Source organism: Coturnix japonica, chromosome 18, assembly GCF_054131305.1.
Source record: "Coturnix japonica strain WE chromosome 18, WE-NBRP24, whole genome shotgun sequence".
Taxonomy (NCBI): Eukaryota; Metazoa; Chordata; class Aves; order Galliformes; family Phasianidae; genus Coturnix; species Coturnix japonica.
Genome location: NC_140680.1, coordinates 4,917,029 through 4,933,594, shown reverse-complemented (window position 1 = coordinate 4,933,594; position 16,566 = coordinate 4,917,029). Strand labels below are relative to the sequence as shown.

Sequence of the window (16,566 nt, the reverse complement as noted above, 5' to 3'; positions counted from 1 at the left end):
AATCCCCCAGCCCTGCAGGCAAAATTTTCTGCAACATCACTGACACATAACATGCCCTTACTGAAGCACACACTATCATCTGCTGCAGATGCACACTTATGCCCCACCCCAGAGCCAGCTGTGAAGGTCCATAACCAGCTGGAGCACAGAGGATGGATTGGTGCCAACCAGAGGACATCTCTGCGTCTGCAGCTCAGGCAGACAAAGCACAACACCCGATGAAGGCAGAACTTCAGAGGGGCAGAGAAGCTTCTTACAAGAAGAAGGAAGAAGAAAATCCCTTTAAGTCACTGATTTTTTTCTGTGCGGTCATTAATCCATCCTGGCTTCAGGCAGACTGTACTCAATGCACAGGAATACACCTCTGCTCCTTCAAAACCAACCTTAATACTTGACTTTCATGCATGTTATGAAAGTAATAAAAAATGTTAAAGGCTTACAAACAGTCGGGTTACTTTTGTAAAACTTAGAGAAGCAACTTCTGCAGTGCTAGGGGGGATATCTGGCTGTATACCATGTTAGCTGGCTAGAGCTCTGGAAACAAACATACACACACAACTTCCAACTGCCTGCTCAATTCATGAAGCCAAATTGCTGTCTCCAACTTCACATCATACCTCTTAAAAAATAACTATTCACTTTTTACTGAAACCAGCTTTAAGATAATGGAGCTGATTTTTATGCTTCCAAATCTCGATCATGCAATGCTTCACTGTCAGCAGCAATTTACCCTCACACCATTGCTGTGAACTGGGGAAAATGTAATCCTATTGCAAAGCCAAAAAATGCAGACAGGAGGTGGACACAGCCGCGTGACCAAGGCTGCCCAAGGCCACATAAAGCACTGCCCCATATTGCCAGTGCCTTTGCTACAGGTCATCCAAAAGGCACTCTAGCTCCTGGGATAATAGGATGTTCCAAAGTGCTCTTGGTATCACTGTGTGAAACAAAAGCCTTTCCTTTAACATGAGCTCTCCAACAGTGTCAACCTGGATGAAGATCCCATGGCAGTCTGGATTCAGACCCCCAGCTCAGAACAGCCTTCCCCTCCCAGCTGATGAGCCCAATCCTTTTATGCAGGGTCCATTCTTACTAGGCTCTATGAAGTCCATGGTCTAAGAAGCCAATGCTGGTCCTACACTGACAGCAAACAGGTGTAAACCACATCATAGCCCTTAACAGAGATACACAGTAACAACAGATATACTGAACCACTTAGAGGGGAAATATGGATCGACTTAAAGTACTACAAATTCAGGCACACACCTACAGGTTTACAGACACATCAAGATGTTGATAACTAACACCCATACTAACAGCAAAATTCTAAGCATTTGCATCTTGAAATGTCAGTTACACAGAATTAAACCCTGTAAGTTCCCAGATTCTTCCACTGTGGACAACCAAATCCTGCTGCAATGTTCTGGGAGGAAAGCAACCTTCCACGAGTTGTGATTATCACTACATGAAAGCATGAACGTGCCTGTTATACAGGACTGACTGTCATAGAGGAACAACAACAAAATATTAGAGGGCCTATTTTAAAACTTCTGTTGCATATTTCTGCACCCGTCTTCTAAATTCAGTTAGCGCTGACTTTGTAAAAGACAAGTGCAGGAAAGACATGGGGGAGTGAGATGTGAAGAACTCCATTTTTAATTAATACATACCAGACTGGCCATCAGCTGGAAATATATCTGCAAAAGAAAAAAGAAACAAATCAGTATTAGTTGCAGCTGGAGTGCAAATCATATTTAAAAGGTTCCGTCCCTTTTGATTTGTTTGCTTTAGCTAAACAGAGCAAGTATTTTCCTAGTATCCCAAGTTAAATATCAATCTAGCTGGGAATCCACCCCAATTCAACCACTTGTTGCAAGAAAGATTTTGAAAGAGTTAGTGCTTGAATACTTGAATGTACTGCTCTCATTAACAACCCTCTATACTGGCTTCTAACAGACAAAGAATGAATCAAGTCACAGAATCACAGAATTATCAAGGTTGGAATGAACCAGCTGTTGACACCTCCACGCTCCCCCTGAGCAGGGTCACCAAACGAAGAGCTGTGCAGAGCACCTAACACAGTGTCCAGCCAGGGGAGAGCAGGGGAAGCCAAGCGAAAAAAATCAGGTGAGCTTTTCCTGATGGTTCCGTTCTTTGGAGAAGAATCCAGGAGACTATGAGCGGAGAAACCCTGCTGATAAATGCTTCCGTAAGATGCTACTGGAACAGTGTATTTTAGAGAGCAATATAACACATTTTCTTTGAGGAACTTGGAAGAATAGGGGGAAGGGAGGCTGCCAGCAAGCCAAGGTCCTCCTAGGACAGGGGCAGGCCCCTGGCTCCAGCTTATCTGCTGCCCGAAACACACATTCAGATGGAAAGTCACAAAGTTGCAGCAAGGACTACCCCTTGGCCAGGGCAATGATTTTCAGACAGCGCTCAACCAATGCAGAAACAGCAGAAACACGCCTCTACTAAAAAGCTGCTATTTCCCTGCCTTTGACAGCACACTGTGTACAAAGCATCCTCAGGCAGATGCTTTTCTGCAGCCAATGCAGTGAGAAAACACTCAGAACTCCCTCTGCCATTACACATGCTCATGGTTTTCAGCCACAATGAAGGCATGATCTCAGGGAAAAGCCAGTGTGTCCAGAAAAGTCTCCAAGCACCATTCTTGATCCTTTGTAGACTGCATGTTGTAATACGGCCCTCCAATAGCACATCACCAGACACATCTGAACACCTTGCATTTCTGATGGTTACTGATGAGGTCAGGCTCCCAGCAACAATGAACAGGAACACCCTGTACTTGATCTAACAGTCCCAAACAAGAGGCAGTTTCTTTATTTCCCTGCTTGTGCAGCTCCCAGCCAGCATCTTTGCAGAGAAACAAGGTGGAAGCACTAGTTAATGCAGACCCCACTTGTTTGGATCAGCTATCAGCTGTACTGACTACAACCAAAAACAAACTTAACCGATGAAAAAAAATAATAGTAAAAACAATGGCTGAGAAGGGGAATTTCTCTGTGCCAGCAAAGGCCTGCAACCATTCTCCTTGCTGCAGCCCTACCAGGTGCAGCTCTCCATTCTGCCCCACCAACTCTCCACTTAATGCCCCAGCCTGGACAGCCACATGCAGAGCCAGACGCCCACAGAGGCCAAGGGCAGCCCCTTCCAGCAGCCACAACCACCACCACGTCAGGAAGAAGCTGCAGGTGACCCCTCAGGGATGCTTCCTACCTGTCACACCAGCATTGCAACACAAAGCTGGCATTCCCTCAAGGCCTCTGTGCCCAGCTCACAGCCAAATCCCCCCAAAGCACTGCTGGGCCTCAGAGATGCACTGCAAGGCTCACTTGGCTTCTCTTGAGCTGAGCCATTATAATTTTAGAGCAGATGTGCTGCTAAATGTGCTGTAGAAAAGCAGTGGAAGCAACCTGCAGGACATGTCCTTCTGAAACAAAGAGCATGGATACAAAACAGGGCTGGTAGGGACTGAGGCACGATGTCCCTTTGGGATGCCTCCTACTCTACAAGCAAAAGTGACCAGATTAGAGATTAGCTTACCAGTTAAGGACAGCACCTGGTGTGCCCAAAAGAAGCCTACATTGAGCAGCTCTTCTCTCAAAACAGCCACAGCGGAAAGGAGGCTGAAACATGTATGGCCAGTGAAGAAGCATTAGGGCTGTGCTCCAAGGGGCCCATTTAAAGAGTTTCAGTCCTCCTCAGCACTGCTAAGGTTAAAAATCAAACACAGAAGACCCAATCATAGAGACAGTACTAAAATTCTGCTTACACAAAGCCCCAGCACTGAAAGCAAACCAGCCCCAAGAATTTCTTCGACCACACATACACAGTTTCCTACCTGCCTCAATTCCAGGCACCCAAAGCCAGGTACCCCAGCATGGGCGAGATGCTGCATGGGATGATGCTCCAGAGCAGCTCCACACCCATGCTCCCCATGCAGAGCAACAGCTTCATCCCTGTCTGCTCCACCCAACCCCGTGGTGATGGCTCGACACATCATCAACCCCAGGCAACCAAAAGGAAAGGGCATGACAATACCAATGCTGCAGTGTGATTGTGGGAGCCCCAAGAAATTTAGGCCCCATGGTTTCACATTTCCTTCCCTTTCCCATGTGCAGGGCCTTCTGTTTCTTACCCTGGGCCCAAAAGCCAGGAAGATTTAGAGCCAATAACTCAACAGAAGGATTATTATGACGAGGTGCAGTGGCAATCTCTGCAGAGCCAGGTATTTCTCAAGCACATTAACAATCTATTCAGCTCTGTGCGTTATCCATGCAGCCCACAGCTCAGTGGGAACCAAGTTCCATGCATCTCCCTGTTATCAGCACACGGAGCGGAGGAAAGGAGAGAACAGGAAGAGGTCAAGGATGCAAGCCACAGCAGCAGGATGTCTGGGAGGCACCAAGCATCCCTTTCAAGACCGTCACATGAGAGTGTGGATGTGTTACAGGGGTGCTGGCTGTGAACACCAATACCCAGAGCCGTAGTGCTAAGAGCCCAGGAAACAGCTAAATTGAGGACAGTCCTTCCTATTTTAGATGTGGGTGAGAGGGAGATGGGTGACTGGGATACGGAATCACAATTTTTGCTTGATGGTATTTTTAAACAGAGGAGACCGTATGTTTAACTGGGGCAGTTACAGAGGAAAAACTGCTGTGTCCACACACAAAATCCCCTCTCCAGGAGCTATTTGCACACTGCTGCTATATATCAGATATCTGGGACAGCACCAAGCAGGCTCCTCAGTTTAAGAGCCCACATCTCCCCAGTGCCAAATCCAAGCACCTTCACAGGAAGTCTGAACCCACCCACACTCCTGCTGCCTCTACACAAGCAGCTGAGCACACCACACTCACTGCTTCCCAGCTATGGGAACAATCCTCACAATGCAGACAGCACAGGTAGGGAAAAGGTCCCAATCGACAAAGTTCAGATTCTGCTGCAAAGAGAACAGAGTTACTCGAATCTCTTCTCCATCCCCAGGCAACTTCTCAGCTCAAATCTGTATCACCTGCCTTCTCCTGAGAGGCCCAGGTAGTGCCTGCACAGGTTCCTCAGACAGGGGCCTCTTCAAAGCAGCGCTCAGCAGAGAAGGGGGCGAGGTCTGCTAGGAAGAAGTAGCAAAGCAAGAAACCCAAACCTCAGAGATTAGCATGGCCAATTAGGTCCCTCCCGACGATCTTGCTTGCTTCCTGCTCCCCTCCTTCCTTTCCTGCCAAGCAGGCTCAGGGAGGGTCCAGCCCTCCTCAGCCATCAGCTCCAGACAGACACCTCCAGTGCCCTGGCTGTTGTACTAAGAAGTCTCCTCACCCCCGCAAAGGGAAGCTGAGGCTTGAGATGGGTGAAAGATTCAATCCAGATAAACAGACCTTGCTCACCAATGTTGGTTTAGGCATTAAGACACCACAAAATCTGTTCAAGAAAAAAGGTTAAAGAAAAACAACTGCAGAAGCACTGATCACCTTTCAGATCCATTTCTCCAGAAGCGGTGGAGCAGACCGTTAGATCTTTGTAAGCAGTTTTCTGATCTCCATCCAGAGCAGAGGATCAGCTCCTTCTCACACAGGCAGGCCATTATCTGGGGACATCCCATTCACCTGTGCTAAGAGGATGAAGAGCTGCAGCCAGCATGAGCTCCGGCATAGATTTCCCACAAACCACATGGAAACGATTCTTGCAATGAGTTTCTGCTGTAAAAAAAAAATCTGTGCCCCAGCTAAGTTCATGCACTTGAAAAGGGATGAAGATCTCTGGCCTCAACAAGCTGCAAGGGGAAAACATCCTGAAAAAAAATTACCAACTGCATAAGAAGAAAATTATTATCTGGGAGAGATCCCCAGCTTTAAACTCTAGCTATGCACTACAGTGAATTAGTACCTTAATGCTGATACCAAGTCTCTGCCTTCACGCAAGGGAGAGGAGCTGCCTAAGCAAGGCTGTGATTGGCACCTAACTGAGCACACAGTCACCAGTGGGATCAGCACGGTGCTCTGCAGAAGCATCTTCCAGGGATCTGCTTGGAAGAAGTCTCTTTTCCAGGCATCAGAGATGTCAGAGATGTTCTGAGGAATGCAGCAGGTCAGCTTGACCAGAGAAAACGTGAGCGCTCCGAACAAACAATCCCATGAATCCTGAACTCACATATGCACAGACACACGAAGCATAACTGTAAGGTCATGGCTGTTTTTTCTCCCATCCACTTATCAGTGCTTGTATTGGAGAGAACAAACACTGGATGTTCTCTCACATTAACCCCTTCTCTGCTCACCCCAAAATGCTGTTGTTCAAACTACAAGCTGTAACACCAAAAAGAAAAGGCCAGAGACAGCACACCGCACCTTAAAGGAAGGAGCAAGAGAAAAGTCTGATATCCGATGTCACAAAGCAGCAGCTGACCCAGCTCTGTCTCATGCTCCTTAATCACAAATAAGCCTCCAGCAGGTCAGCACAGACAGACCCTACAACAGCCTGAGCCCAGCACAACCTCAGCCACCATCCCCAAACTGTTCTTGAAACTACTGGGTATTGAACAGGCAATAAAATGTCAGGCATCATCAGGCAAAACTCAAGTGCCATAAGATAATCCTGTTGAAAGGCAGCAACATTCTGGAGCAACCTGGAAACTAACTGGATCCCATCCTACAGAAACTGATACAGGATGAGGTTTTCCTATGACCGGCTTATTGCACACTGCCCTGCTACATGTACATAGGCACGTATGTGCCTGCAACACCAGGCAGGGATGTCACAAAACCCCATGAAAGCCTCTGATCTGAAATTCAAGGCTCTCTCCATCTTACTGTTGAGGACAGAGGGCCAAGCAGGGAGTCTATAGGATACAGGGGGTAGCACAGCAAATACAAGATAATTCAATCTTTTAACTGAATTACAAATCCTTAGACTCGCAGCCTGTGTGAGACCATTTCCCACTCTGGACACCATGACTTTAATCAAACACACAGCTTTTCCAATCACCCTCCAAGTTTAGTCCTTGCTTGGTTCCACTTCTCTGCTGTTAATGAGATCAACTCAGATGTCAACCCCAAGTCAAGTAAGAGAGTTGCCTGCCTGTAATCTCACATATCTCCTCCAAATCTTCTTCAAGGCCATACTTACAGGTTTCATTTTATGTTTTAAAGATGAGGGTCGCTTGTATCAAATTCCTCCCTGTACAGAGTGCAAATGTCACACACAGCATTTTCTGTTTTAAGGGAAAAACAAACAAACAAACAAAAAGAGGATATGCAGTAGTTCGCCTGAGAAGCCAAAAGAAACCAGTCCCCTGTTTGCTCAGCTCAGTGCACACCCTCTCTGCAGTGGATTTCTGCATGCTCAGAGGATGCATTAGATGGTGTTAGGTATTCCCCCGAGCTTTCAAGGTTCAGCTGGGAGTTGGAAACAGAAATTTGATTACAGTCAGAAACATCTCATGCTTTGTCATCTGAGCACATGGCAGAGACAGCTCTGTGATTTGCTTCCTTCCTCGATGGGTGGAATCTCAAATACAAATATCCTATTGCTTCTTTTCCAGTCAGATTTAAACCTCCTAACGACGTTTTTTAGATGCATTTCTCCACATTTCAGTACCTGCTGCTACAGTGACAACATTTCTCTTCATTAACATGTACTGGTATCACTCTTTACATTTCATTCTCTGTTCACCCTTTACCTCCACCCCTGCACAGCTTTGTAGCAGATTCTACCAATGTGGCCTGACCACAGACAGGGTAAAGAGCTTCCGTCACTCCATTACAGTCCTTAGTGCTGGGCAAAGAACATCACTATCTACAGACATGTGGAAACTCGATAGGATGGTCCTTATTTTCAGTAGGCTCCTTTTGTGGGTTCAGGGAGGTTGGCATAAACAGACATTGCTCCTGAGCTACGTAACTATCTGGAAGGGCAATAGTAAACATATAACATCTTTGTAATGAGAATCTTAAGTGTCTTGCAGGAATACATTCAGTGTTCCTTCTGCAACATTACACACACACACAACAGAAAAAAAAAGGCAATTTGACCTTGAAGAATCTAAAGAAACTAATTTCCTGTAGTTTGAAGTGAACAGTGGCCTATCAAACATTTAAATCTTACTTAATTATAATTTCTATTTCATCTGTTCACTAGCTTCTTTCATCCGCAAGTGTGCAAATCGGATAGCCTGGTAACTAATGTTTGGTAAATTAATCATTACTCATTCGCAGAGCTGACCAGATGCTTCCAAAAGCACTGTTACAATGGGGGAGAGGAAGCAGGGTGAATTCAGTGTGAAGGCTGAAAAGGTGTTGCAAATTATCTGGTTAGAGGCAGTGCCGGGTATTTAACAACGCACCCACCATCCAACATCTTTGAGTTACCGAGCAGGTATGACACCCCCACCCAAACTCCTCCCCACACACCTTTCTCACCAATAAAATTCTATCCTTTCCTCTTTCTGTGGCTTTTACAATCAGATTCTTGTTTCCCCGCATATTTAGTCAGGAAAAACTCACCTCTTTTCTCAGCATTTCAGACTCAGTATCTAACGAATCTAGCCCTGAAACCACCTTGTTCTCTCCACGTATCATCCAACATGTGACTAGGAAAACTCAGAGGACTGTTGGGAAGGGAGGAGAAGGGGAGAGCCGCCCCCTGTGCCCTCCCACTCAGCAGATGGGCTGACCCCCCCCCACCGCACGGCCATGCCTTGCAGACTGCAGAGTCACTGCAGGCACACTGCATGCTGCCGCTCAGCTGGAGACGTGCTCTGTGCTGTGTCGGGGACAAATGCTGCTTCCTTCCTTCCCTTTGACCCCCGGGGCTGCAGCCCCATATTGCAGCAGAGGATGAATTGGGGCAGGGGATGCAGGGCCAGCATGGAACATGAGCTCACTGCCCTGCCAGGCTATGGGGAGGAAGCCAAAAAGCCAACAATGAAGAGCACCAGAGATGCTTTTCCTGCATGCCCATCCTCCTGGGGCAGTGATACCACTCCTGTGCCTTCTCAGAAGCTGGGGCCACTCTAGGGAGTGAGTGAGGATCACAGAAAGGCAGCTGTGGGTCTGCTGGTCCCAGGCCAGCCCTACTAAAAGCAGCAGGTTACAGCCTGCATCCAGCCACCTCCGAGGGTGTCAGGCAGGAAGCGAGCACACTTCCTCAGGAACACACACCAGGGCACGCTCAGAGGGAACCAGATTGCCATTTTCTCCATTATGTGAACAAAGGGCACCTGAATCACCTCCAAGTACCACCAATACCAGACTGAGCCATAAAGATAAAGCTCAGCCTCGGACAGCTCCGTTAGGTCTTATTCACTTATGAAACAAACACCAGCTTCTGTCTGACACAAAGCACTCACTCCCAGCCAGGGCTGCCCTGGTCATCTCCCACACACTCCAGTTCGAGGCAATCAGCAGCACAGATCTCCACCCGCCCTTATGACTTGCAACCATGGAAAGAAATAAGATGACTCAAAGCCCCCCCAGAATCACAACCACCACCAAGTCCTGCCTGCCACGTGTTCCCAAACAGCACTGCAACAAAAGAAAACGTTGAGGCAAGCTGCTGCTCCTAAGTCAGCTTTGCTCCAGAAGGACACTGAAGGTAAACCACTGGTAATGCAGGTATTAGCCCAGTCAATTCACAGCTGTTCCCCTTTCTCCTTGCACGTCACAGCACAATATCCTCAAACACATGTGGCATTAATGGTTGACTCTAGCAAAATCCATGGTGAGCATCACACCTAAGTGGGGCCGGCTGACTTGCTAAGGATGGCTTCTGCAGTTTGATCCCCATAGCAGCCTGTTGTTGGCCTGTAACTGGCAGAGCTGCCACGTGCCACACATCGATTTGCTCAGAAAAGGTAATATTCCCTGCTCCAGAGCCCCCAGGCCATTGTACAAATATATGCTCTGATAGAGAAATGTTGAGTTAGGAGGATTTTCTGGGAACCAGCAATTACAGGATGAGTCTATGTTTGGAAACATGTTGACACTGTATTTGACCACAGTTTCTACAGTCCTTCCCCCTCAAAAAAAACCCGAACATCTTGTGCAGTATTAAAACTGCCATCACACCTAATTTTTCCAGTGCCTTGTGCCAGTTTTCACTCCGCTGCAGCAGCACCCTCATGTGCACCCACTCCTCCTCCCAGCCAATCCAGCCTGACTCCGAACTGGGACTCCTCCCACAAAGAACTCTAAGAATCGATTTAATCGAGGCCAAATTCAGTTCCTATTTGTTCTGATCACCAATTACTGTTGCCCAAATATACAAACAGTTGCCTTAAGTTCTTCTAACTCTGTATAAATTTCTTAGAAGTTCTTCTTTACCCCTCCTCTCACCTGCTTCAGTCACACACCTGTACCATTTGCTTACAGATTTTCAGATTAGCCAGTTACTTCAGAGCAAGGAATGAAGTCTCCTAACTCCACTCACAGCTCACTAAATAGGCCCTACACCTACAATAATGAATTTGGAATTGGAGCGTGGTCTCAAGACAGCTGCAAAAGCAGAGCTGGTCACATCAGAAACCATGCAGCACACAGCCTTCAGCCCCTGCTAGTACATCAGCAAAGGGTCCAGTGCCAAAACGATCAGCAGAGGATGTTTCAAGGCCAAAATGTAGCTGCACATCACAGCTGGGAAGGAATAAAGCTCAGCACTCTCATCAGACTCCTGATAAAAGGAGAGCAAAAACCCTTCCCAACTCTGCTACTTACACCATCTGTAGCAAGGCACTGTACCTTGGTCTGCCCAGTTATGGTGATAGGAACAGAGCTCCTCCAAGAGCTGCATGGTCACAAAAGACTCTGCAATCCTCCGGCACTATGCAAATGTATTTAAGTTTTCATTAAGGTGATTATATTTTTTAACCCTTGCTGTTTGTAGCTGGTAACTGTAAGGATTAAAATACCCTGGTGGTCCAGCAGTACAACTTTCAGTAGAAATAATTCAGTAGAAAATACATGCTCCCTATTTAGCCAAACAAGTAGCTGCAAGTGTGCAAGGAGAAACCTCATGCTATCCAGGCTGGCATTTGGCATTCCCCTGAGAATAGTTTCACACTATTTGAGCACAGTGGAAGGATCAGGTGTCATAATTTAGAAGCAAGCACCCAGCACTGCACCCAGCACCCCAATTCCTAGCTGGTTTTGCACTCTATTTTGCCCTCCCAGCAGAACAAAGCCCCCCCTCTGTCCAACGATCCCAGCACAGTCCTCCCCATGGTACTACAGGCAATAAAACGCTTAGAAGAAGAGTTATAAAGGTGAAGGAGTCTGTTGGTGAGGATCATCCAGCGATACCTCGTGGCTGGCAGCCTGGAACTGGAGGTTGAGATGGAAGAAGGCACAGAATCCCAGCAGCTGAGGCCCATGAGTCAGCTCCATGGAGCTGAGCTCCCCCGCCTTCCCGAAACAAACAGCACACGGCAGGGCAAAGGTCCAGCACAAAGCTGAAGGGCAAAGGTATGTGGGGGAGGAATAACACCACCCTGCACATTTGGGGAGCAGCGGTTCCAGTCACCCTCACGCTCTCCAGTAAAATGGGAAGCGTTACTCAAATGTGAGTTGTGGGATTGGAACAAAACCGTATTTCAGAGAGGAAACTTGGGGTGGTGGGGGGAGGACTGTGCTGCGATAGCAGCTCTGTTGCAACCAACAGCCAAAAGAGCTCCACAATTACATGCCACGACAAAGCAAGAATTGCCCAACGCTTTGGAAATAGGCGTGTGTGCAGTTTTACCACGCTAGATACCCCAGCAGGCAGATGTGCGCATCTCTTCTAAATACAAAGAAATGCCAAAGGTAAAATGAGCTTCCCATACAGCTTATCTCCTGTACTGGAGGCTGGCTTCAAGGAAAGCCCTTTGGGGACTTAGTCACGGAGGGGTGAGAAGCTCATGAATCTATCTTTCCATGCCTTCTCCTCAGCACCAGTAGGCAGCCCAGCCTGTGTGCTGCCATCTCTGAACAATAGGCAGCCAACTTCCAGTGTTTGCTGCTAGGAACTAAGGTGTGCCTTCTGGAAAGTGCTGCTTATCCTCCCAGTGCATCTGCCAAATGGCAGGCGAGAAACTCTGCCTGAGAAACTAAAGCACCTCTTGCATCTCCACTAGGAAATACTGAATTTGCAACCGGGAGGAGAGACAGCATAGAAGTTAGTGCTTGGCAATGGCACTGCCAGTCATTAAAATGTGCAGGTTCTTATTTCCAAGATGTAAATGGCTTTAAAAATTAACAAGTGCCAAGTGCCTTGATGCAACGTTTCTTGAAATAAATCCAGCAGGTTTTCAAAATGGGGTGCTGTTAACACCTGTCCGCACCAACGCTTGCATCACTGCTAGCACTGGTGCAGGGCACAATGGAAGAATACAAAATGTTCTAGAAGGTTGAGTTCTCTTAACTGAAACCACACTTCTTTAGTGAAGAATTAGGAGAAAATGTTTCAAATTTGATTTATAGCTGGTTGTGTCAGAAAATGTTTCCTTCTCTCCTGCACATATATTCCCTACCATTGTGCACTCGCGAGTCAGGCTGCTGGCTGCATTTATTTACATGATAAGAAGAGAACATACAGCAACTTGCATGGAACGAGGGGACTGTCACACAGACTGTGCTATTTGATGAGGGAGCAAAAATGAGGTGTCATTACCAGCCTTGTCAGCGTCCCTCATGAGCAGTAAGTACTAATACAACCCTTGCTACATTTGACATGCGTGTGTGTCATTTCACAGCTTAAAGGACCACCCCCTCCTTTCTACCTGCACCCCAACTCTGAAATGTACACAAACAGAAATATAGCACGTTGTAACAAGCACCACGACAGATTGCTGGGTGCACCTCTCCACTACTGCCCGATCCTCTGCTTACAGCACCAGCCAGCATCACTGCTGTCTGACTCGACCTAATGGTTCCTACCCTTAATGCCACGCAGTTATGCTTTTGGGAGGAGGGGTTAAGCAGCAAGGAGAGGCTTTGCTTCAGGCTGCCTTCCTGAATAAGCAGCAACATTTACTCAAGCTTCCTAATACTGACTTTGCTCCCAAAGTCCAGTGTACCCCGAAAACATCTGCTCCTGGAAATAAACCCTAATTGTCCCCAAAACAGACCCTGTTATATGGCATCTGCATCAGGCCTCCACGTGTTCACCCTTCCCAGGTGACGTTCAGCTGCACAAGTCAAGGAGTTCAAAACAAGCAGAGGGGGATTTGCCAGGCTCTTCCACATCTACAGACACAGATAGTGAAAACTCACAAACACCTTGAGCATGGTTCTGTTTTTCTCTGAGCTTGAGCTCAATTCCTTTCCTTTTGTACGCACAGATCGTTAAAGAATGGGTGAACACCTTAAGGAGCATGTCTTGTACATTAAATCTGCTCTTCAGGTCTATAATTAATACAATCATAATAAAAAATTAGGGCTTTGAAAGTCTGTAAAACAAGTCATAGAGGGATCCCCGTATCTTTAGAGAGATGTTCTGTTGTCCAATGGCTCCTAGTCCTCCTTACTACCTCCTTTATAGCAGGATCAAGGCTGCAAGCATTCAGTATATCAGCACACAAATACCATGCATTGCCAACCACAGTTCCTATGCTAAAAACCTAAAAACATCCAGTAATGCCTTTCCAGAGTTTATGTGTGCTTAGTGTGTTTCATGCGTACAGAGAAACCACTTTTCTTTGATGAGCTCCTGGAGGTCACTGCAACACCACTGCTCATCTACACCACAGCACAACTTTTACACGTTCTCACACTTCAAATCTCTTTTCAGAAACATCTGCTGGAAGAAATCCTCCACCCAAAGCAGCAAAGATACGGCAGGAACCTGCCAAGCCCATGAGAAGGCACTCAGGCAAAGGGCCGCTATGCAAGGCCAGCCACCAGGCTGCCACTCGTGGGAGTTTGCCAGCCGTGTTTGTTTTACACGTTTTCTCTTCTGCTAACGAACCAGGCAGCAAAAGAAACAATGCCCCAAGTGCAAGGGAGCCAAGTGGCAGCGTCTGTGGCACCGCAAAAATCAATTCCATTATTTCACCTCCTCCAGGAATACAGGGACAATTGGGCCAGGCCCAACACCACGCAGGACGTTGCATGCTTATTGCCCACTGTTACACTGTACCCTCAAAAATCATATCAGGCTTTGCAGAGCCCCCTCCTCCACCACACAGTGCCTATTCAAGCTCCTGCCCCCCCCCCCCCCACTTTAGCATGTGTTGCAAGGCCTCCAACAGGAACACTGGGGGAACAACTCGTATTTTTGCACCTTTTGGTCAATTCTGAGGGAGCGTTGCCTAAGAAGACAGTGTGACAGAGCCCAGCTCTCACACAAAGGAGCAGTGTGAGCAGCTGGATGTCACTCTGCATGTGAGAGGAAATGTGGATTTCGATGTGCATTGCACGCACAATGACAAACCACCAAACCATCTGGGCGCAGACTTTTACCTGGCACACTGACCTTCTCCTCTACGCTACCATTAAAGACGACAGCTTTCCAGGTGGAAATCACAGAGGTGTCCATCTTTCACAGATCAATAGCACCTCTGGTGAATCATCCCACCGAGCCTGCAACGCTTCTTGCAAAACACAGAACAGTAACAAGGAACCTGATGTCATACCTGGCAGCGTGACTGCGGAGCTCACAGAGACAAGCCAAAAATATTAGGAATTAAAACTCCAGCCGAGCAGCAATCAGCTCCCAAACACAGAATCATTGAATTATTAGGGTTGGAAAAGGTCATCTAGTCCATGTATATGTACAGTTAATATATATATACAGTTAGTATATATACCACCAATACTGCCCACTAAGCCACGTCTCTCAGCACCACATACACATGGCCGGGCACTCCACCACCCATTCCCGCACCCCACCGCTCTTCCTGAGAAGTTTATCCTGATATCACCGTATCTCCTGCCAAATAAATAAACAAAACAAAAGAAAGAAGCCCCAAGAGGTGAATTAACGGCGCTCAGCCATTTCGGCTCAGCCTTACGACAGGCGCCTGGGCCTCCACGCAGAGCACACGCGGCCCCCGAGCCCCGCAGGGCCTCCATAGATCGCACGAGGCCTCCGCACGGTTCCCCCGGGCCTCCCGCCGCCCTCAGGCCGCTCCGGGCCGAACTCGGAGCCGCGCACGTGGGCCCGAGGAGGAGGCCGAGCTGTGGGGGAAATCACATGCTGGGCCGGGGAAGGCACCACGTTGCCTGCTCGGCGGAATGCTGGGAAGGGGAGGCCTCCTCCTGCCCGCCCGGCCCCGGCCCAACGAGCTGGGCCCGCACCGCGCCCTCCGCCCGCTTCGGGCCTCCCCCGGCCGCATGGCCCCGGCCCGGCCGCTCCCCTCCCCCCGCCGCGCTCCATCAGGCCGCACGCCGTGCCGCATGGCGCTGCCGGACCGGGGCGCGGTCGTCGCCGGCCTCGACCGCACCCCCGTATCCCTCCTCAGCCCCGTGTCCCTCCTCCGCCCCCCGCACCCACCTGGAGGTGACTGCCCGTTGACCGCCAGCGCGGCCGCGTTCTTGGTCCAGGGGTTCACCTTGGGCGGCGGAGCCTCGATGAACTCCCTTCTCCCCGCTCCGCCGCCCGCCTCTCCGCCGTCCTCCGTGTCTCCGCCCGCCCTCAGCAGACTCTCCTTCTCCTGGTTGTTGCTCTCGTCTTTCTGTTGCTTGGCGCTGGGCTGCCGCTGAGCCGCGGTGCCGCCGTCGGGCCCCATGGGCGGTTCGCCCTTCTCCCGGCCGCCGTCCTGCGGCGGTTTCAGCACCAGGGCGCGCTCCTCGGCGGGCAGCAGCGGGGCGCCGGGCAGCAGCGCCTCCACCTGCGTCGCCATCTGCGCGCCCCCGCCCCGCAACGGGGGGAAGCGCCCCCTGAGCGCACACACACACTCACTCACTCACACGCGGCGTTTCCCCCCCGCCCCCCCTATAGCGGCCGCAGCAGCAGCAGCAGCAATATGGAGACGCGCGGGGACCACGCGACTAGCCGCGGGGGCGCGCACCGCGCAGCGCCGCCCCGGGCTCGGGAGCGCGCACACCCGGCCTAAGGGGAGGGGAAGGGGGGAAAGGAGGGGCGGGGCGCGCTCCCGACAGGCCGGCAGGCGGCGGCGCGCACGTGCCTGATGCAACGCCCGGCTGAGCTTAAAGGGGCCGCGTGGAGATGGGGAGGGGGGCAAGAAGAGAGAGATGAGATCTACTCTGATCTGCTCCCATCCTCCTCGCAGCACCCGGCGGGGTGACTTGCCCTGGTGTGAGGCCTCATCTGGAATATTGTGTCCAGTTCTGGGCTCCCCAGTATAAAAAAGACAGGGATCTCTTTTGGAATGAGTCCAGCGGAGGGTCACTAAGATGGTGAAGGGTCTGGAGCATCTCCACTATGAGGAGAGACTTTGGGAGCTGGGTCTGTTTAGACTTGAGAAAAGAAGGCTGAGAGGGGACTTGATCCAGGTTTATAAATACCTGAGGTGGGGGAGCCACTGGTCTCTTTTCAGTAGTGCATGGGGACAGGACTAGGGGTAATGGGATGAAAGTACAGCATAGGAAGTTCCTCATGAATGTGCGGAAGAAC

At 49.3% G+C, this 16,566-nt stretch overlaps 1 protein-coding gene across 8 annotated transcripts in view; it reads right to left on the bottom strand.

Moving 5' to 3' along the window:
* Positions 1-16,014, bottom strand: part of LARP1 (La ribonucleoprotein 1, translational regulator) — a 41,413-nt gene extending 25,399 nt beyond the window's left edge. For 2 of the 8 annotated variants that reach the window (XM_015875639.3, XM_085518758.1), the window contains exons 1-2: positions 15,484-16,014; positions 1,671-1,697 (exon numbers count right to left, since the gene is read on the bottom strand). In XM_015875639.3, coding sequence (XP_015731125.1) covers positions 1,671-1,697; positions 15,484-15,832 — 376 coding nt within the window. In that variant the 5' untranslated portion in view covers positions 15,833-16,014. Of the gene's footprint in view, positions 1-1,670; positions 1,698-5,489; positions 5,590-8,519; positions 8,582-11,312; positions 11,524-15,001; positions 15,078-15,483 lie in introns of those variants that run through there. The other 6 variants (XM_015875642.3, XM_015875643.3, XM_085518760.1 and 3 more) reach the window with 5 other exon arrangements.
* Positions 16,015-16,566: the final 552 nt, after the last annotated feature.